The sequence below is a fragment of the Genypterus blacodes genome, unplaced genomic scaffold (genome assembly GCF_046128005.1).
Source record: "Genypterus blacodes isolate CSIRO-AG114 ecotype Tasmania unplaced genomic scaffold, CSIRO-AGI_Gbla_v1 ptg000053l_1, whole genome shotgun sequence".
Taxonomy (NCBI): Eukaryota; Metazoa; Chordata; class Actinopteri; order Ophidiiformes; family Ophidiidae; genus Genypterus; species Genypterus blacodes.
In genome coordinates this window covers 4,324,653-4,346,861 of record NW_027466865.1, presented here as the reverse complement: position 1 = coordinate 4,346,861, position 22,209 = coordinate 4,324,653, and the positions used below count along the sequence as shown (strand labels likewise).

General features: G+C 42.8%; 2 protein-coding genes across 3 annotated transcripts; both read right to left on the bottom strand.

The window, feature by feature from the left end:
* Positions 1-1,149: 1,149 nt before the first annotated feature.
* Positions 1,150-11,273, bottom strand: shoc1 (shortage in chiasmata 1). The gene is made up of 27 exons (XM_076151123.1): positions 11,253-11,273; positions 11,049-11,178; positions 10,641-10,731; positions 10,328-10,521; positions 10,006-10,168; positions 9,561-9,666; positions 9,341-9,482; positions 9,149-9,256; positions 8,864-8,993; positions 8,324-8,418; positions 7,767-8,012; positions 7,083-7,580; positions 6,636-6,851; positions 6,153-6,347; positions 5,883-5,975; positions 5,485-5,666; positions 5,286-5,355; positions 5,082-5,151; positions 4,815-4,990; positions 4,595-4,700; positions 3,812-3,923; positions 3,374-3,501; positions 3,065-3,152; positions 2,670-2,801; positions 2,147-2,296; positions 1,333-2,056; positions 1,150-1,235 (listed from the first exon to the last, which is right to left on the bottom strand). The coding sequence occupies exons 2-27, from the start codon at positions 11,155-11,157 to the stop codon at positions 1,150-1,152; spliced, it is 4,410 nt and encodes a 1,469-aa protein (XP_076007238.1). The 5' UTR covers positions 11,158-11,178; positions 11,253-11,273.
* Positions 11,274-15,371: 4,098 nt separating this feature from the next.
* On the bottom strand, positions 15,372-20,748 carry krt1-c5 (keratin, type 1, gene c5). 2 transcript variants are annotated; one of them, XM_076150887.1, is made up of 9 exons: positions 20,633-20,748; positions 19,958-20,361; positions 19,587-19,669; positions 18,963-19,119; positions 17,949-18,113; positions 17,730-17,855; positions 16,454-16,671; positions 16,188-16,213; positions 15,372-15,771 (listed from the first exon to the last, which is right to left on the bottom strand). In XM_076150887.1, the coding sequence occupies exons 2-9, from the start codon at positions 20,348-20,350 to the stop codon at positions 15,656-15,658; spliced, it is 1,284 nt and encodes a 427-aa protein (XP_076007002.1). In that variant the 5' UTR covers positions 20,351-20,361; positions 20,633-20,748; the 3' UTR covers positions 15,372-15,655. The 2 variants fall into 2 exon arrangements, with proteins under 2 accessions (XP_076007002.1, XP_076007003.1); XM_076150888.1 differs by having other exon boundaries at positions 19,958-20,358; positions 20,633-20,724.
* Positions 20,749-22,209: the final 1,461 nt, after the last annotated feature.

The window sequence follows — 22,209 nt, the reverse complement described above, 5'->3', positions numbered from 1 at the left end:
CCGCAGCATTACACTGCTGTTGACTTAGCCTCCATGTGGTGATTCCTTCAGCCATCTTGCCCACAGCCTTTGTTCCTAAGCCATTAAAAGACAAACCTTTTTGTCCATCTTTTTGTTTGTCCAAGGCAGACAGAGACGTGGAGTGTTAAAAAGGCTGCGGGGTTACTGACGGTGGTGAGCCGGTGTTAAAGCCGGCTGTCCGGAGGGGGGGGCGCGCGGCGGTGGGGGGGAGGAGGGGGTGGGGGGGAGCCTGGAGTCGATGTCCCCGGGGTCGTCTTTGTCTGGGGATCATTCCTGAGGGAGCTGGCTTCACTCTGCTGGCTCGTGAAGATAAGCACTCTCTCCACATGCTGAGAGACGCTGATAAGGGGATTGCTTCACTAAATGGGAAAAAAACTGGACTGGAGCTGCTAAAATGAGAGACTTTATCAGTTTAGCTGGGAAACACCCTCACTCCCACTCATCCAACCCCAACCTACCATTACCATTTGGGGTTTAAAGCCTCCTGCTCGTGGAGGAAACTCCCATTTCATTTGAATGTTGTTAATTATGGTATTACCAAGGTCATGATTTACCAAATAACAATAAATAACACACAGCTGGATGTAGTTAATTATCTTATCACCAAAGTGTTGATTTAATAAATAATACACATTTGGATGTAGTTAATAGTTATTATCAAATGAATGACTTAGGGAATAATACAAACGATTTCCCTTTGTCTCGTGAAATGCCAGAATTCATAAAAATGCTTGAAATGGGAGCTAATATACTAATTTTCCTTTCCTTTTTCTCTTAGGGATCTATTTTGAAAGCTTTGTAACGCTTTAATGCGGCAAAAATACATTGACACACTTCTACTTTCCCTTGAGGCATCACGCTGCACAGTGAGGGGAAACCGACTGTTTCAGGTTCTTTCTCTTCCGGCCCCCATGCTTCATATTTGGTGGCTGTGTCTAACCACATCTTTGTTGGTATTATATTAAGGGTCGCTTTTAGAGCAGTTCAGGATAAAAAGCTGTTTGCTAAATTTGGTATCAACATAGGGTCAAAGATAATGTAGTAAGTAAGAGACAACTGCATCCTCTAATTGGATGAAAACACCTTAACGCACAGCACTGAAGTGGCAGAGAACAGCAATTCCATCCCTTAAAAAAGTCTAAGCCTCGTCTGTCCGTCGCTTCTGCCAGGCACTCTCTCATAGCTCAGCTTCCTCTTCTTCTGCGGTGTCAGCGCTGCAACACAATCAGAGCAATATGATAATGAAACACTGAACTTTACAAAAAAGGGAATCGAAAACCAACTGCGTCAGTGAAGTCGGTTAACATTCACCTGTGCCAACCAAGGAGGCAACCTCTCCGCTCCTCTTCCTCTCCTGTCCCAGCCAACATTTGGTACCATAGCGCGCTGAGAATCTAGTCGTCCCTCCGCTGCTGGACGCGGTGTCGTTATCAGCGGGACCTTGACTGCTCAACAGGTCCTGTGTAAGAGAGCTACCTGCCAGCTGGAGGCCACTGTAGGCATTGGCTTCCTGTGGCTCCTGCACCCTGCAGCTGTAACCCAACGTGGAGTCCAGTTTGAAGGGGCTGTTGCTGGTTGTGTGTAGATACTTGGCATAGGTATTGCAGTTTGTTGGAGCCCCCTGAATCCACTCATTGCTCTCTCGCTCAACAACTCTCCCCACCGCTCCAGCTCTGCTGCTCCAGTCAGGAAACTTCACCCTCTCCCTCGCCTTCTCCTCTTCCCATGGATCATTGCTGGCCCATCGCCTCTGTAAATGCTGATCTGGGCTGCTGAAGGAACTCAATTCCACTCTGAAGTCTTTGTTTCCATCCTGCACAGCCGGGCCTACGTCTTGCTCACGGAAGCTTTCTATGACACGGCCAACCTGCGAGTCACTGATGTCAGCACGGAATTGTTCAGGTTTGGGGTCAGAGTGCATCTGCTCGGGCTCATCTGTGACGTAGGAGCTGTTTGGACGTTGGTCTGAGCTCTGAGACTCTGGGGTGCTGGCATGTTTAATCAGTGTGTACAGAGAGGTGCACTCACTGAAGAACTAAAAGCAGGAAGAGAACATAGACTACTGAAACACTGGACACAGGTGCATTCAATTAGATAGAACAATTAGTGATGTTTCCCAGGTCACCTTGAGGACTTTCTGTGGCACCTCAGGGAGCAGCTCCTTCAGCTGAAACAGAGACGCCCCCAGGAGCCACTGGAAGGATGGAGCCCTTCTGAGCATTAGCTGACTAACCAGAGGGTTCATGCATGGGAATTGCAACAGAAAATTTTCGTCCTGGAGGGACAAAAAATATGGACACATCTGTGCAAAAGCTCTTATCCAAAGACGTATGTCAGTGTTGCTTTGCAGGCGTACTCTTACAGTCCAAACATTTCTATCCTATCTTATCTTATCTTAACTTACAGTATGTGTTATGTATTCATCACATTGCCATGCGTATGAAGTCAAAGTTAGAGCCAGTTGGAAACAGTTCCTCCGGAAGTGTTGACTGAAATAGATTCAATCCCTTAACTATTTGCTACACCAACTTCTGTATGTCACTTCCTGGGTTTGAGCCAATGCCCGGCTGTAGTTCAGCATCCAAATGTGTTATGTTCCACAATGGCTACGTCTGCAGTGGGGTTTGGTTAAGTGAAGTGTTGCTCACCTGTGAGGGCATTACAGTCAGCCACCCTCTGTCCAGGAAGCTCCAGGGCTCCCTTCCACAGGCCATCAGGCGATGGAAGCAGATTCGGCTGATCCACTTGGGTATTTCCAAAACCTCTGACACTATCAGCACCTGGCAGACAGCAACAGTATTTGTACAGTTATAAACATAACCGCTAGCAGTCTAATACATTCACCAGCTATTTCTTTTTCTGTAACTCTATGTCGCTGTGTCACAATGTAAATATGCAGTGCCAGTGCTGCTCATCAAAAACTCATTTCCACAACGACTTACTATAATATAGCAGATCAGCTTTTACTGGCATCTGACATTTACTCATTCTGGGATCATTTTTAATGAACCAAACATTAGAAAGAATCCTGGGTGTGTTCTACCTTGACATCTAGATCCTCTGCCTTCATGCCAAACAGCACCAGAGATGAATACACCAACATCAAGTTGTTGAAGGCTTCGCTGGAGAATCTGTCATTATACAGACACAATCAGTACAGGTGAGCCATTGCACACAGTGTGTATGTGTGTGTGTATAACTGAGTGAGCTTTATGTCAATTTAATCCTGCTGTTAATTACAACACAACAAAGTCAGCTAGAATTATTTGATGTGTTTGTTTTTGCAGTGTGTGTGTGTGTGTGTGTGTGTGTTTGTGTGTGTTTGTGTGTGTTTGTGTGTGTGTGTGTGTACCCTGCCCCTTCCCTGAGGCTGTCTGGGCAGTGCAGGATGAGCCAGCAGCAGCTATATTGCAGAGAGAGAGCAGTCAGCCTCATCACCACTCGCTCACTGGCCTGTTCCTGGCATAGTTCATCCTGCTTCTGCGCACACACACACACACACACACACACACACACACACACACACACACACACACACACACACACACACACACACACACACACACACACACACACACACACGCACACACGCACACACACACACACAGTAGTTGGTAATAGTTGAGATAGAAAACTAGACCACAAACTATGATCACAAAAATTACCATAAGATTGATTTAATGACTAACTTAAGGGTCACGATGTCAACTTAAACATGTGGAAAATTGCAGAACGCATGTGTAATAGTCAAATATCAATCCTGCTTGTTTGCAAATACAGGCCCCATTACCTGAATAATGATGGCGGTGCTCTCATCCACTGTGATCACAGGATAGTTGTGTGTCCCTCCCAGCCTCTGCAAAGACGGACAGTGGCTTCTTTCCAGCACAGTTATATTAAACCTGCAACACATCATATTTACAAACCAATATAACCAAGTGTCTGCCTGTCTGCTTATTAGCACTGGCAAGTATGGGGGTTTTCTTTTAAAAAGCTATCCGTTCAAACAATGTCTGGAGGTTAAATATTGTCCAAGAGCGACACACTAGTGTAACCAAATGTTATATAGGCAAGATGGATAGATAAAAAATCATCATATTCAGGCATTTTCTGTCTTCAGACTAGCTCAGCTCTATCTCTCTCTTACTTGTTTATAAACAATCGACAGCTTCAACGGATTTGAGCTTTAGCTGTCACTCAAACTGCCTGTAACGTCTTCATTTATTCAGGTACAGAAACCGTTTACATTTGTTAGGCCTTGAGGCGTCTTTCTGTCAGGGTTCTTTCAGCATTTTCACATGGGTTTTCAGAAAGTGCCAGTTGCTTCCCATTATCCATTCAAATTTCTTTCAGGCCCTTTATACTTTCAGGCAGAGAAACCGTTTCAGGCATTCAGGCTTCAATCTTCCAGGCATTTGTTCAGCATTCTGCAAACTTTTCAGCAATCTTTCTTGCAATAACAGCACATTTTCTACAGGAAATGCATTTCTAGTTGTACACTGAACTATGGGTAACATCAAAACGATGTCAATGCTATATTTGCACGCCTTTACTATAACGCAACTTGACTTACGCTGACTCCAGTGTCTGTAGTAGCAATGGACAGTTGAGAAGCCCGTCTGTCACCAACAACACATAAGGCACATTGTCCTCCAGGCACCAAGAGGCTTTCTCCTCTTCTGGGAAAACAGAACAGAACGCAACATATATACACATACAGTCTGCATAGAACACACTCCTCTCCTCTTCATAGTAAGCAACATTGAAGTGAGATGTACTGCCTGGCAGCTGACCAGTGTTAGGGAGGACTGTGTGGAACGCCAGGTGGCTGATGTTCTTCTCTCTGCAGACTGAGGCCCATGGAGACTGACCTCGACAATCGTACTCCACCACCAAAGAGAAACACTGCCACGGGAAGTCGCCGCCTATATGCTGGTCACATACCACCACACACACACTGTCACGCACACTGGTGGAGGAGCAGACACAGAATCACACTCTTAATAAGAAAACTATCTCAATATTATCTTCATTTGATACAGAAGAAGCTCCAAACATACCCAGTGAGTACTGTGGCAAGTTTCACTTTGGTCGTGACCTCATCTGGACTCACTGCAGTAACAGCTGTACCTGAAGTGTAAACAATTATTTAAACAGGTAGTTAGTCAAATGTGTGAAGGTTAACTCTTAAAATGAAACGGTTAACAGCACAATCTATTCTTGACACTCAAACCTGATAAAGTTAAGACTAGTGGATGACTCACCGGTGACTTGGCTCAAGCCTTTGATTATGGATCTGGAATCTTTAGAGCTGACTGTTGTTATGATGAGAATCTACAAGAAGGCGTATCAACCACATTACAGTCACAAATCCTGACTTCAAATACGGTTATGATTACATCTGAAAAATATGAATGTGCCCAAGTAATGGTTGTAGTTTTGCTCTTGCAAACACTGACTGACTTTGCCTGTGGTGTTTTGTCCTCTTCTGCTTTGTATCCATCCAGCCAGTTGCTCCTGTAGCTGCAGCAGTTTGAGGTTGGACTCATTGTTCCTCTGACTTAGGTAGAGGATGATCTGCAGCCTCTTCACCAGCTGCTCCAGACTTTGTCCTACACATGCTTCAGCTGCCTGGATCAGGTATGCTTAGTGCAGCAGGAGAAGACACACTGATGAATGTAGCTGTTGTCTGTCTGTTCAGATGTCCGTTTAAAATCAACCAAAGCGACATTTGAGGGATGTGACATTGTAAGAATTCAATTATTTTAACATCTCTGTAGGTTCATGTGCAATGAGAAGGAGCTGTCCAGATAGAAATTGAGATTTTGTCCTGCCAGCAGTGACTAAATGTTACTACTGACCCACAGCAGTGCTGAGGTCACACTTCAGCAACAGGTCTTTGACTGTCACCAGCACATGGATCAGGGCCACCAGGCTGAAAAGCTGGTCCTGATCTGCCATGCAACACAAGATCAGGATCAACATTGAAATGACACCCTTTCAATGTGGATTTACAGAATTACTAGATATTGCACTAAATAAATGAATGAAGCTAGAAACAACAGAACAAGAACATGTGTGGTCCACGTTGCAAGTATTGCATTGTGGCAAAATGAAATAATGTCTACCACCTCTGACGAGCTCTGCACTCTTTGCCTGCACCCTGCTGAGCTCCTTCTCCTGCTGTTTGAGGAGGAAGTGACTTTGATCTGGCTCCAGGTGACTGAAGTCTCCCCAGACTGGAGAGTTGAGTCCCTGCTCCCTGGCAGAGCACATTCGAGGATGAATGAAGGCCAGAATCTCACAGTAGGCGCGCTGCTGACTATCTGCAGAACAGCAGGAACACACAGGAGGTTTTAAAAAAACTCACACCACCACCTGAAGTTATCCATCCTTTTCCTTAACACACATTACTAAGTCCTAATCCATCTGGCCATTGGTGGAAAAGTACTTTAGTATCATCCGCGTTAGAAGTAAACTGTTACTCTGGAAAAGTAACTAAAGCCGTCATACCGTGTAAAAGTAAAAGAGTAAAATTGTAGTACAATACTCAGTAAATGGAACTTAAGTTGCTACCTCTTTGATCTTAGGTAAGATGCCCATGTGACTGATACCTGTAGCTTGGACTTGGACAACCCTGCTGCTCAGCCTGTGCAGAGGGAGTGGCTGAGTGATAGGATGAGTGACACGTTGACTGGTGGACTGATCCTCTGCTTTGTGCCCTCTGGTAGCATGTCCTATGACTGCAGCACTTGAATGTGCCGTCCTCTTATCCTCTCTCTGTATCTGCTGAGGCTTACCTGGTGTTATCAGTTGGTTCAGCTTTAGTGCTGATAAACAAAGGGTGACATTAGGTTACAGTGTGTATCATTAACATGCATTGGAAATACTTTCTTAAAGGAGATTTGGGGCCCGCAATAGGGACAAACTATATTTCTAAACATTTTGGAGTGTTGATGCTGTTTATGATCAGAGATAACATCTGATGCCTAAAACTAAAAAGGCTTTCTTCAATATTATAACACAGGTTTGATATTTTCCGTCATTCTGCACCACAATACCTGGAATGCTGACACAGCTCTCAGCTGCTCCAGGGATGGCAGCTGTCTGCTGGGACCTGAGCATCATGAAGCTTGACAGGGGGTCCAGGTTCCTCCCTGGTGGATGTCTGGTTACCAGGACACTCATGTGATCGTCTCTTACACTGAGACTGGAGGAGACGGCTTGCTCAGGATTCGGGGCGCTCTGCTCTGGTTGGTGTTCAGACTGGTCTCTGTCGTTGTGACAGATGGACTCCATACGAGCAGAAGAGGTAAGTGCAGATACGGAAAACATCTTTCCTGCCCTTTCATCTCCAGTTTTGACCGAAGTAGCAGGTTCCGAAAATATTGAGGTCCCAGATTTTTCGTTTTCGTAGTTTGTGGTGATGCTGTCTGCTGTGTTTTGAGAAGAATCATTAGTGGCTTCTTTTTGAACATGAGATGCTGTATTTCCAGATTTCCGCAGCTGAGGTGATGGAGTTTGGTGTGAGGGATTCTTCAGAATAGTGACTTCATTTACTGAGACTAGAGGGGATACTGAGAAAGGCACTAAAATGTATACCAGAAAGAAAGCACAAAACAATAATCAAAAAAACTCACCATCAAAATGATATTCAGTTGTAAAGTGAGATGTTCCTGACTTACATTGACAACTTATTTCAACTTCTAACAAGATTTGCGGTAAGAAGCACCGTCTGTACTCACACTGCAGGTGTTCAGGGGACACTTTTGTGAACTCCTCCACATTAGTTTCCTTAGTTGGGGGAATGTCCGAGCTCAAGCTCTCGATGAGCTCACAGCAGCTGCCCAGAAGTGCTGGTGGGACCCCTGTCCCCACTGATGACTGCAGGCTTTCATCATCGCTGATTAGACTTTCCACCTCTATTGTTATTAATTTCAAGGCTTCAGACAGAGGCTGTAAGTCAACGGCTGATTCATACATTTCAGGCTCTGTCAGAAAGTAGAGCAGAATGGAATTTTAACATTCGTAGCTCAGTGTGGGAAATATTCTGTGGATTATGATTTCCATTATCACTGAGAATCCAACACTAAAACTGGCAGCACTCACAGAAATGGAATGTGCCCAAAATGCTTTTCGCTCATGAATAATGATTTACTATCTAGAGTTATCTAGAGAGTTTCTCTATTTCTTCTTCTTGTGCTATATGGGCATGTGCTGTTATCAATATACTATAATGAGTGATAAATATCGTAAGTAGTGCTTCATTCATTAAAACTCGTAAGTCAATCCTTGATATTACCTGTCAGCAATAGGTGCAGAATACAGTCTGGATGCTTCTCTGCCTTCCAAAGTGCCACATTCATTTCCTTCTGACGTTTCTCCGACACCAACCATCTACACCAATGATGATATCACAAGAGTTTCATTACAATTACTAAAGAGCATGACTGTTCTATCTTCATCCTGCCTTTGTAACATTGCAGCAAAGAATATGAGATTTTGAGTTTCGGTACACTGTCCTGTTCGGAAGATGAAACTTCATTTGTTTATTTGTGATAAATACATTACAAATAACTATATGTTTATGTATATATATGCAATAACAATAACAGATCAATTACTAGAGTGATTAATGTAATGCTCAATCCAGCTTCTCGGTTAATCTTTATATCTGTATATGTTGTGTTTATTTTATTATGATCATTGTCTGTGCAGACTGATTTCTGGTCACCTTCGTCCGTCATTATAGTTCAACTTATTCCTCTTTTCTTTGAGATGTTCTGTCACTGTAATGAAGAAGTGAAACCTCACCAGGATAGCTGATATGATTCTCACTCACAGCCTGCATAATGGCGACATATGATCCAATTGGAGGTCAGTAGTGGACACACAGTGTTCGGTTTGATTGGTCTCAGGATTTGGGGTGAGAATCAGATCCAGCTCCATGTCAGTAGGAAGCAACAAACGTCCTTAAGAAAATAACAAGCTCAAGTCATGGATGTGAGTTTTGGATTAATTAGACATGCAAATCATACATCATGGAGGTCATGTTTGATTTTTATAAATTTGACTGACTGTAATATGGTGACAGTCACTTTACACATTATGCTTAGTATGACTGTACCTGCCAACTGTGAGTCTATGGGGCCTCCATTCATCTTGTCAGTGATGGAGTCCTTTGGTACATCATATTGGGAAATTTCCTCTGCTACTAATGCAGGTGACAGAGAAGCTGGAAGATAAGTCAACAGTGCAGTAGGGGAGTTTACTTTTCTGTGCTGCACTAACTTTTTTATCGTTTGTTTTTCCTTCTTACCTTTGTGAAGTTCTGCCAGGACTGGAAGTCGCTCATCTAAAAGTTCAGGGCTAAGATTCATAAGACCCCAGCTGCTTTGAAAGGTGCTGCAGTTGTCTTGGTTTAGTGTGAGTGTGTCCAGTACAACAGGTAACATGAAAGACTGAAGAGAAATCAACTCATTACGTCATGCATTATGCATACCATAACATCTGGCACTGATCTATTTTATCTTAATTACCTCTTCATGCTTCAGTGGCTCTTTTGTGAACTCCTCTGCAATGTTCTCAGATGTCTGACTGACACTGGCGTATTCATCAGAAGATGCTTCATAAGATGCTAAGTACCTATAAGAGATATTATCTAATAGGCCAGTGATGTTTTTTGATCCAAATATCACCTTTTACTAAACAAAACCATCTCAGTACCACCTGACCATATATAAAATAATTAATTTGAAATTCATGTGTGCAACAAGACATCATTTCTATAGATGTCAAGTTCATCTGCCAAGCCAGCAGGGGGCGCTTCAGGTACATGTACCGCATACTGATAAGTGACAGTCAAGACAGTAAACCCCTCCTTCAACTGGCCACAGCAATGTATGGATTGGTAATATTATCATAAAGCTGAGATCTAAGCTTCTCCGAGTATATTTGAGAGGAACTCATGCAGTAAAGCTCCACCTGAAGATGGCGTCTTCAGACAGGGAGTCTCCTGTTGAGCTCAGCAGGGGGTCAGCTACAGGGAGGTTCCGCAGTCTGGACAGCTTGGCTTTCAATGTGGGCAAATGTCTCTTAAATCCAGGCATGTGATCAACAAGCATAATCTCTTCTGGCAGGAGGAGATCTTTAACAGATGTAGACATGTTTTCATTTGTACTCATTGTGTACTGTATCGTCACATTAACATACGGAGCAGTCAGGCTTCTATATGAGGAAGCCTAAATGAAATGCTGAATGGACACAAAGATTTTTTAAATAAGGACCAAGAGAACTACTGATTCACCGTCGCTCTGAGTTATGGAATAGAGCTCTTCAGCTGTCATCTTGCAAAATGTTTCCTGACAAAGATCGTTTGTTTTTGAGTCATTCAAGAGGCAAAATAACTCCTGGTCCTGGTCAGTATCATCCAGAGAGTTTGGATCGGAACTGGGTATCACCTCTAGATCCCCTTTCATCTCACTGAGAGTGACGCTAAACCTGGAATGCAACATTGCAATTTATCAAAGCTATCCATCATATCAATGGAATGAATCATGAATTGATGAGGAAAACAAAATACTACAATCGCTGTAACGCCTGTTTAAAAGCAACTTCACCTCTCTACTGAATAAAGTTGTTGAGTGTATCCTCTGAGGTCATCAAGCACAGAGCCACTGATGAAGAGCTTACAGGAAGGGATCACCTTTCCTACAAAGAGTAAAGAGGGTGACCTGGGACATGACTATTAATTAATATATACATGTCCCTGACGGGGAATCGGACCCCGGTCTTCTGCGTGACAGGCAGAGATACTGACCACTGACCACTATAATAACAAGGAGAGATAAGAGCTATCCAGGAGAAATTTGTTGCGTTTTGTCCTAGACAAGTTCTATCAATCAAATATTTCATTCAAACATTTCAATACATTACGAGGAAGGAAATTTGCCACTGTTAAGGCCTTTGACTAATACTTTTACCTTACTGTTGTTTACTTGAGTACCTGGGTTTAGACACATGTATACCTCTGATCCATGGGGTCCTGTAAGTGTCCTCAGGGAGGGTGCCGTTGTGGGGGTACAGGTCAGTGTTGCCTAGGTGATAAGGTTCCGGCAGAGCCAACAGGTTCAACATCACCTTCAGACGAGTGGCGGCCTGAAATAATAAAGAAAGTGAGAGAAAGAATCCAGGGAACAACTGAGTGCTTGAGGGGTGAGACTCTGACTCACCTCAAAAACATAATCCAGAGCTTTATATCGGATCACAGGGAAAACTTTGGTCGATACACAGCTGTTACTTTCACACCTAATGACCATTAAAGGAAAGCATTAGACACTAAAGGATTTATTTTCATAAAAGACAAACCAGGAGGGCTGGTAGCTAGCTACAACACTGATGTCATCTATTATATTTAATGCAACAATTACTTGTTCACCTGAAAACCCTGAAATAAACAATTAAAACAACAATGAGAAAACAACATACAGTTCTATGAATGTCTGGTGTAGTCTTTCCTAAGTAAGCTAGCTGGCTAAGTTAGAACGTCACATTTAAAGATTTTAACCAATACAATAGACCAATGAAAGTACAAATTAAACAACAAACACCTTTGCGAACACATTTCGTGCGTAAGTACCAAACTTACATATCTTATGAGTTCAATTTAAAAACTTAATGAAGCGAAAGAAGCTAATTGTTGTGTTCGTGACATATTACGTCATACAACAAACAGATGCGCCCTGGTTGGGATGCGAAGAGCGAGCGCGAGCGCTTTGTCCCTTGTGCGCATGCGGTCACTTTTAATGTGCTCTGTAAACCTTTAGAATACTCCGTGGTCGTCCCGGTGTTTGCCTCTAAAAACTCATATACTGCTATAATGTACCAATATTATAACGTCATATTTTATAATAATGCGTACTCACAGACAGTCGTGTATGTTTATTTAGTCTGAATAAGTAATAAAATCCTCTAGGTTTATGGATGAGAGACCGTGTGTAATATCCCATTTTCTAGTGAAACGTGGAGAAGCAGTAACTACAAGTTCAAATGTCCTTCGCTGTATAATTGAGAGACAAAGGGCTTCCCGACTCCTTATTTTATTTTATTTTATTAATTTGCATGATTTTGCCGACTAAAACATTTAACGAACTCAAATCTGTCACACACATTGTACATCATACATTGTGGTGATGTTTTGGTTTTATTCAGCAACGCCCCCTCCTGGAGTCATTAGGAAACACACCCAACGAAATCTTCTTTCAGCAGTAATGATAACAAGCAAGATGTAACAAGCGTTTCCTTTTAGGAATGATTACTTCAGCTGAGCTAAGGCCTATATGACCATTTTCACATATTCCCCAATAACAGAACAGTAGTGGAAACAATCGTAATGGGTCTCTTATGAATATATAGGCCTAATGTACACCCATCCAAGTATTGTTATGACGACATGGCCAAATCACCAGCAGCATTGCTGTGCTATTCTAAAGCATATACAGTATCTCAAGGTATAAACAAATATATTAATATATTATATATTATATGCTTAGAATGTACACAGTACATTTGAAAGTGAATGATAAGTGTTCGAGTAAGGGATCAAGAGAGTGCAGACTAATCTCTGAAATCAACAGCTGGTGGACTGGAGGGCAAAAATAGGCTCAGAAATTAGAGGAAAGTTGGAAAGTGATGAATGCAAGACAGATGAGTAGAAAAATCCAGATGACTCATAAGAGGAGCACTTTGGGGTGTATTCAGGGATCAGTTATTCGTGATCAGAAGCGGCAGTGACAAAGGCAGAGAGATGCTAACTGCAAAGACGGTTCTCATGTATGATCTGTAGATCTTTTTAAAAATAAGTTTTCAATGCACAAGATAGTGAATTTATGAATACAATTATGTAAAAATGTTTTAATGGAAGCAGTATGAATGATACGGATATTTTCCCTATGAAATCTGTATCCTGACTCAGCTTGTGGGATGTATAATGTATTTATTTAATCAGGGATTTATTTTAGTTTTATTTGTCACCATTGTTTCATTGCTACCACAAAGGGGCACTGTTCTATCAAAATGCAAAATGCAAAGCAGTCGCAAACCATGCAGAGTAGACACCATCAAATGGCCTTTCTGTTCCTTCTTAGGTTTGTAAAATCACAACCATAACACAGAGAGAATATGTCAGACCATAAAATAAAGTTTGTTCAAGTCTAAATAAAGTGGAAACAGTCTTCATCATTCTAATTCAAAGATGAGTAGCTTTGCTGTCCTCTTCTTTAAAGCTGGGTGGGGATGGAGACTGTGTACACGTTTCCAAAAATAATGTGCGTGTCCTTTTAACATAACATTTTGGATGACCTTACTGGGCAGTCTAAACTAATAAACTCATATTAATTGTTATGAGAAACATCTATGTGTGGATATGAATTTCATCAGCTTCTCGTCAAGGTGACAGAGAATATCACACACTATTCAGGGTGGCGTGTTTATGATGCTGCCAGATATGACGTAGACATCATCAGTGATACTCCTGTCTAGGAATGTGTGTTTTTACTGCATCACAGTAAAGCTTTTCACACCAGAGTGACAAGCTATAGAGTGGATTCACAATGACATAAGACTGCGTCAAACTGGTCCTAATGAAAGACGCATTCTCTCTCCTCATGGCACACACTCACTTATGTTACATGCATGCAGAGAAACCCATAAACAGCACGCACATGAAACCCGTATACACATCTGAAAGGCTTACTGCACTAATACACACACACACACACACACACACACACACACACGCACACACACACACACACACCCCTCTGTGAAACTTCTCACAGTGGGGAACGCCTCAATGATCAGGTACAAAACTCAAATCCCCAATGCATTCTGTTTTCTTTAAATGGTGGATCGTCTCCCTACAGTGTCCATACAGTTCTATATGAGAGATGTTTTTTTAAACATGCATATCTTCATAAAACATGATATGAATGCCACAAAGTGACAATTGTCCATCTTTTGCAAACGTATTCAAAGAAGAACACCAATGTTAGGCACAACGATTTTGTTTGGTTACTGCAGGCTTATTGTGTAGCTGTTGGCATGACATCTGACCTGAGTTGGTAACACGGTGATCTAGAACAAGTATGACAGGACAATAGCTTTTTATCACACAAGCATGTCTACAGTTGAGATGGTTTATACATACTACTGCCCCTGAGTGACTTTCCAGCACCTCCAACTCTCTGAATACATGACCTCATTTAAAAAAACTTGAAGTTAGCATTTTTATGCTTAGTAGTGTGCATATATTGTGTTAAATTGAAAATAATTTGCACTTGTGCTCTCTTTCCCCTCGTTCTTCAAGTATCTTCAAAATATCAATATCTATATTGGGCTTTGCACCAGAAAGTGTGATATGTATTTAACATTGTGTGAGGCTGCACAAACAACCTGCAGCTTTAACCACAATACAGAGTTCAAATGGGATATATCTACCGTATATGCACTAGTTTGTGTATGTTTTATCGCTTTATTATTATAACTATTGTGTTCTCAAATCTACCTGAAAATCACACACGGATGGAAATTGAACTCTTGGCTGCTTTATTTGCTGCTCAGATACTGAATATTAGGTATTACTTATTTCTAGACCCTCTGCCAAGTTGAGTGAAATAGCAAAACTACCCAAATCAAGATTGAGGCTTTTTTGAAATGAATTGATTGATTGAATTTAAATTAAATTTTGTACTTGTTTGATTTATATTGCATATTTGTCTGCCTATGTCAGAGATAATATTGTCTAAAAATTACTTCCTGTACTGACCTACACACCTATAAGTGCAATATTATTGAGGTTAGATAAACATGTCAGTCTATTGACCAAAGCCAAATACACTGTAACATTGGCACACACTTTGAAACACACTTCAAACACTAAAACCTTGGTGTGTAAATGTAGACTGATAATTCTCTCGAGGTGTGCTCACACAAACACACTTGATTACAAAGACAGACAAAAGCCTGTCACCCGACTCTGCTGTATTTGGGTCACATGATGCTTCATAGTTTCAGCCCTCCTGGTGCAGAACCGTTTCCTGGGTTTCTCCCTCCTATTGTTCACATAACTCAGTTAGAGTTTCTGTTGACAGTCACTAAAATTACACTTTTTGCCGTTCCATTGATACTGTACAACATGTACTTTTACAATGAAACTGTACCATACAAACAGAAATAAAGAGATTTTCAAGATGGAATTTTTCAGTGGAGATTAATCCTAGACCAATCAAATCCCTTTACTTAGTTTACAATAACTTTCATCAACAGACATCACAAACTACACTTGACTACAGTTGATTCTTTTTCCATTTATTTTTAAATGTACTATTCAATTCCAGAGGATCATTACAATATGATAATGAATTAATTCCTATAAAATGAATCTCATTACAGTGTTCAGGTATACAGAAACATGTGGCACTGCTGATAAGGATCATATTTCATTTCTAGCTCAGGTTTTATCTTTAATTCCATTTCAGTTCATATATTTGGCATATGTAAGGCATTTAAACATTTAAGTCAAAATAAGGAAGACATTGGACAGAAGATGATCGCAGCTGGTTGCAGGGGCTTCATCTCATTTTTTGCGTTCCTCAATCTGCTCCACCTCGCTGGATTCATCCACCACCTTGCCGTTGATCATCGTCTGGGTAACAACTTTGACAATCTTCCTGGTCCTTACCTCAGGGTCTTCTGTAACAGGATAAACACAGGCTTAATGGTATAGAAAGTGCTTGACAGAAAGCGGAATGAAAGCAATTGAACGGGGCAGAAAAGATATCCTATATCTTTAAGGCCATTTCTAGCTTACATTTGGACATATTAGTCTCCTTGCAATATTTTTCTATGTATAATGACTGGAAAATTGCACACTATTTGTGAATGTTACTAATGTACGTATGGATACAGCCAGCACAAAGGTCACATTTAAATATCAATGTAAAAGTTAAACATAAATGTGAATGTAAGATATGTCATATATAAATGTGAATATTAAATGTTCAAAACAAAACATAAATGTTTAATGTTGGGTCATTTTTGCATAGAAATGCTCTGTTTACAAATAACACACACATTTGCTCCTATTCTTTAAGACAAAGTGAACTTACTTTTAGGTGGAGGAATTTCTTTCACCCTGTAGGACAAATGATAGGACACCTTAGAGCAAAGTACCAAAGGGAGGCCTTTACAAACTACATGCAGTGCCAGTTCTTAAAAAATAAATTAAACACCAGCAACCATTAAAAGGCTCTAAAAACACCAGATCTTCACATCTTCATTTAGTTTCTACTTGAACTACCAACTCAACACCCTTGTTCAGATTCGATAGAGAGTGTTTTTACAAGTGAATAACGGCAATGGCTCATCTACTTACATCTCCTCCCCTTCCAGCAGTCTCCTGTAGGTGGCGATCTCCATTTCCAGATTTTGCTTAATGCGCAATAGTTGCTCGTATTCGGTCTTGTTGCGTTGCATGTCCAGGCGCAGCTGGGAGAGCTCGTCCTCCATCTGGGTCAGTGCAGCCTGCAGACGCTCCATCTCCAAAGAGTACTTGTGTCCCGTCTCTGCCAGGTTTCCCTCCAGCACCCCCACCTGGCAGCAGCACAAACAATTCACCCATTCTCTGATCAATCATTTCCATATATTACCACTCGATGGCGTCTTCAAGCTATCTGATATTTGCTCTAACACAGATAAGATAATGTGTGCAAATGATTAAAATACATAACATATTGTATTGCAATGACATTAAAGTACCATTACCTTGTTCTACAACTTAATGATACTACAGCAGGCCCATAAAGCAGTTCAGACAAGCCTTTGTTTACCTTTGCAGTATATCATAGCACTTCACAGAGCCTCTATAGAACCAAATATTAGCCCTTTGAGCTCATCTATTCACCACCACCTGTAATACTTCAGCGCAGCGACTGTCAGCGCCACAATAACTCCTATTTCATCTGTCAGCTTGAGCAAACAAGCCGCAAGGTATATTTTTGTGATCGCTGAACCTCTCAATACGCCCTGTGATCTGTGTCCACATGCGTAGCGGGGACGCAGACTAAACTTTCACTTGTTTGACTCATGTTTATTGTCACACTGATTGATTGCAGGAGCAGAATGAAATCACTGTGTACACTATAGCGTCCTTAGTGCTTTGTTGACAAGGAGAAAGCAGCTGTCGCCTATAGATAGACCCAACGTGTGGGCGGTGTACGGCAGGGAGAAGGCGAAGAAAGGTTGAAATATTGAGCCCCATAAAAAGTGATAACATGGCAAATAAAGAATATGTCTCACGTTGTTTTGTCTTAGTATCAACACACTCAATCAAAAGACAGACATCCTGGTTCAAACATGTTAATACATTAAATGTGCCATATTGTGGCATTAGGTAACAGACTGTATTTCTTTCCAGCTTTACTAAGTCCAGAGCACCACAGAGATCCACTCAGCTCCATAATTACACAGTGGCATAAATTACTATTAACACCACACGTCGGCCATTTGATCAGTGTGATTACTTGCAGATTCCAGATAATTACATTGTCAGTGGCAATTTTGCTAAGAGATTGTATATGCCTCCACAAAGTGTGTTAAGGGTGCTCGCAGGGCTATGCAGTGTGTGTGTGTGTGTGTGTGGAGTTTTGTACCTGTTTGCGCAGACTATCCAGCTCGACCTCCAGAGCCTGCAGGAAACGCCGTCTCTCGCAGAGCTCGCTTTGTGCGCAGCGCAACGCCTCATTGCTCTGCTTGACCTCTGACTGGATCGTATCCAACTGCGTACACACACAAACACACATAAATACACACACAAAATACCAGGAGACAAGAGATACCAGAGAGAGAGAGAAGCTAGGGCAGTGACAGACCTTCCTGATGTACCAGGCTTCAGCTTCCTCCTTGTTTTTGCGAGCTATGCCCTCATACTGGACCCTCAGTTCGGCCATTATGGCTCCCAGGTCAGGACCCTGAGCTGCATCCACCTCCACATTCACTTGCTCGTTGGCCAGACGCAACTTCATGGAGGTCGTCTCCTGCACAGGTGTGAAGAGGAGAGTGGAGAATCTGTGTTTAGTGCTGCAGAACCCTGCGTTGTGCTCACACACACTAGGTCACAGGAAGTGTCAACATCAAATCTTTACACTGTGACTTTTCTAGTAAAGCTTCTAGTGGCTACTATTACATCACTTACTTCGATATATGTGTCTGTTATTGTGGTTCACCTGTGGTGTTGAGAACGTTGGTGATACATTTGTAATGTGTTTTGTTGTTCAATTGTTTCTTCTCCATTACTACAAATATTGTTTCATTCATTCATTCTTACTTGTTGGACTGCCTCAACTTGCACAACTCACTATGTTGCCAAGACTACAGAGAGCTGAGCAGCAGCAGTGAGGCTCCGTCTACATCCTGCACACCACACCTGACTATCTAAACACACGCAGTCCCTGTGGACGGGCTGGCTCCAATCGGTGTGTATTATTTCCATGAGTGATATTGTGTAATCCTGAAGCGCAAGGGTTACAAAAGGAAAGGGTGTGGCCATATTCACCTCACATTATCATGTTCCAGATACTGAATACTGGTAAAGCTCCTTTCTTAAGTGAGTGAGCAAACACGGACACAGTTCCAGCTTATGTCAGCCTATTGTCTCCTTTGTGTGCCAACAGAAAACACAAGCACTGGAATGCTAAGCAGTGTTGTGTTTTGTGGCCAATATCAGTCAGATCAAGGTGCTCACAAGTGTCTGCTCTCATCTCACCACTGTGATGCAGAAAAGTCTCGCATTCCCTTGAAAATATGCACGACAACTTGTAAAGCGATTAGACTGATGAGTCCACTGATCATTCTTGACGCGACCTTCACCTCTGCAGGGATCTCACCTCGTCGTGATTCTTCTTGAGGAAGTAGAGCTCCTCCTTCAGACTGTCCAGGTCTCCGCGAAGAGTTGAGATGATCTGGTCGTGGTCAGACTTTGCCCTCCGCAGAGCCTGGCAGTCCCTCTCCACAGACTGGCACAGAGTTGCCTCTGCCTCCCATCTGCAAACACAAAGTGGAGGGAAAAAACGGAGTGGAAGTCGTCAGCACACAAATGAATCCAACCGGCCATGAAGTACACACACACACTTTGCTGTTAATGCTCTAAATCACAGCCAATTGATGTATTACACCTCTACGCTGTGCCATGCAGCATACCAGCAACGCATCGCGAAAACACAAGCAGCGCAGCTTCACTCCAGCATCTTCTCTTCATCTTCCCTTCATCGTCACCCTGCCAACTTCCTCAGAAATGGACGACGTCTCTCTGACCCACACAACCTATCACATCCTGTGCGAGCCGATGGCAGATTTGTCAGACTCCCATGGGTGCCTGAGCACCGTGGGAATGGGGCTCTTATTTCGCAGCCTGACAGAAAGGTCATTTATTCACATTGCTTTGCAGTCTGGCGCTCCCATGTGAACACTCGCAGGCAAGTTAAAGAAAAGAACCTCGGTGTGACACTTACTTGACCCTGAAGTCATCAGCCGCCAGCTTTGCATTATCAATCTCCAGCATGATACGGGCGTTCTCCAGTGTCTTCTTCCTCACCTGAGCGGGGAACAGGGGACATGTTGGACATTAGGCATTACATTCTGCCCTAGAAGACTAAAGATAATATTCACTATTCACTAAGCCTTTCATCTCCTGTTTCATGCAGTGCAGCTCTCTGGAAACTAAAACAGAGCACATCACCCTGATCACCTGAATGCATCAGGGTGCATTTTCCCCCAGAATTTTACAAAAACCCAGACTCAGCCAACATCAGCATCTAAATGCTTCAACAACATCCTGAATTTTGTTCTTGCAAGACTTCAACATCTGACATTGACCACTGACCTCCTGTCCGATGGCATGTGCCTGGGCCATCAAGGCCTCGATGTCATGTCCCTTGGGAGCCCTCTCCATCATGACCTGCTTGATCTTCAACTCCAGCTCGGAGTTGGACCTCTCCAGCGAGCGCACCTTGTCCAGGTAGTTGGCCAGCCGGTCGTTGAGACACTGCATGGTCTCCTTCTCGCTGGTGCCGATGCCGTTGAAGGAGAGGCCGGTGCCCAGGACGTTGAGGCCATTGCCCACTGAGAGGGAGCGAGACAGAGACAGGCTGCTGCCAGAGGACAGAGAGGAGAGGGTCTGCTTGGAACGGATGCTGCGGCCACTGTCCCTCACCGACATGCTGGAGAAGGAGGGCTGGCGTAGCGAGAAGTTGCGCATGGAGACGGTGGAGGCCATGGTGTCCACTGCTGCAAATCAGATTAACATCAGGGTCACTATCAAGCTACATGTCTGCTGTATTTGCAGCGTATAGGACGGAAAAAGACCTTCAATACATAAGATCTGTGTGTTTCTGATCTCTGGTTCCGGAGACAAGAGGTCACTAGATGATGTACGGAGCAGGAGAATACACATTTCTGCTTTTAAATCTAAATTCCTCCCGTGCAAAACTGAAACATTTACATCTTAGGCAATGACATAAAGTAGTAATTGATGGTAAAGAACAAAGGATAAACTTACACTGAGTTCAGATCTTCAGGAGGTCTTCTGTTGTGGTGCGGCGGTCGGGCTTTGACCCTGGTGGTGCTGGTGACTGTTGTTGCAGGAGTGGATTTCACAGGTGAGCTCGGCTGAGGAAACAGGACTCAGGACTCCCTTTGTTCAGGGTGGAGCCACAGCAGCGTGCGTCCAATCACACTGCACCAAGAGAAAGATGCAACGTGACACCCAGTAAAAGAATGAATGTGGTGAGCTGGTCTCAAAAATATATTAAATGAGATAGCGACAGTAGCATCACAGTAAGAAAATTCAATTATTCAATTAGCCAGTTTGTCTATTATGGGGTCGTAAAAGTCTTATTTGCTGTGCTAGAATCTATAAAATGATTCACAAAGACATAAAAAAGTATGTTTAGGGGTTTGAGTGTTTCGATCAGCTGTAGTTGTGAAGATAAATGATGCATGTGACAGAATGCTGATAAAACAAAGGTTGTACGACTCATTGCTAATAATACTTGGATAGTCTCCCTTGGTCACGAGTCGTCACCAAGTTGTCATGTGGGAGGTGTGTGTGTGTGTGTATTCTCCTCACCACTCCTTAACAGTACACAAACTGAGCCAGCGGTCGACACATTCAGCACGCATTCACTCACACACACACACACTCACATTCACACTCACAGTGACATCAACCTTTAACAGTCTCCTGGAAGTGACTGGCTGTGTCACTGGGAGAGGGGAACCGGTACTGCTGGATGGAAACAGGGCTCCAGCGGCTCCACAGTGATCCCATTGAGCGTCGACACAATGCGGAGCAATGTGAGACGCTGGCTTCACCTGAGGATGGCCTGATGGGACAGAAATAAGCTGGAGGAAGCCTGGGACAATGGAGGGACAGAATGGAAAGAAAGGGAAGACCCCTGAGAAATACAGGGCGTAGTTTTGACTGAAACCTGCTTTAGAGTCACACACAGACACAAACACAAACACACACCTGCTTGTGTCCACTATCTCAGCAGTATGAATCACTGTATTCCCTTGTTACTGTGTGTACAGAAAACATAGTGCGCTATGATTCCTGACTCCTCTGGCATTCCTGACGCCTCTGTGGAAGAGGAGATCACACAGTGGCACTGACCTGGTTTGGAGGCCTTCCACGCCCACACACACACCTCATGTGCACACAGGCTGCATACATCACACACAGAGAGGAGAACAGAGATGAAGATCTGACATTTCAACAGTAATTAAGAGAGATAACATTTCCAAGTTGCAAGCACGAAGGATGATATGCCAAGAGCTGGAGGGCCATTGGCTGTGGGAAGTGTGTGTGTGCGTGCCTGTGTGTGTGTGTATGCGTGTGTTACTATACCTTGGTCATCTTCAGTCATTGTATATGCATCTACAGGGCAAAATGACATCACAACATGGACACCTAATGTTACAAGTTATTTTAACATTACAAGCTATGTCTTTAAATTTAGACTTGATCAGATTTACACTGAAACAAAAGATCAATCAAATGCATATTGTTGACACATGCAGCAAGACATATCTAACACATTTTATTTGCACATCTTTAGCATTTAAGACCTTTTG

What these genes read in the sequence shown, in the direction of transcription:
- shoc1 (XM_076151123.1), bottom strand. Translation starts at nt 11,157, where the DNA reads ATGTTGAACCTGTTGGCTCTGCCGGAACCTTATCACCTAGGCAACACT. An exon ending in ATGTCGCCATTATGCAGGCT is followed by an intron (nt 8,419 to 8,863) that starts GTGAGTGAGAAT and finishes TCATTGGTGTAG; the next exon opens with ATGGTTGGTGTCGGAGAAAC. An exon ending in GAGTGCAGAGCTCGTCAGAG is followed by an intron (nt 5,976 to 6,152) that starts GTGGTAGACATT and finishes GTTGCATGGCAG; the next exon opens with ATCAGGACCAGCTTTTCAGC.
- krt1-c5 (XM_076150887.1), bottom strand. Translation starts at nt 20,350, where the DNA reads ATGGCCTCCACCGTCTCCATGCGCAACTTCTCGCTACGCCAGCCCTCC. An exon ending in CACATGCCATCGGACAGGAG is followed by an intron (nt 19,670 to 19,957) that starts GTCAGTGGTCAA and finishes TTCCCCGCTCAG; the next exon opens with GTGAGGAAGAAGACACTGGA. An exon ending in CTGCTGGAAGGGGAGGAGAT is followed by an intron (nt 16,214 to 16,453) that starts GTAAGTAGATGA and finishes TTTGTCCTACAG; the next exon opens with GGTGAAAGAAATTCCTCCAC.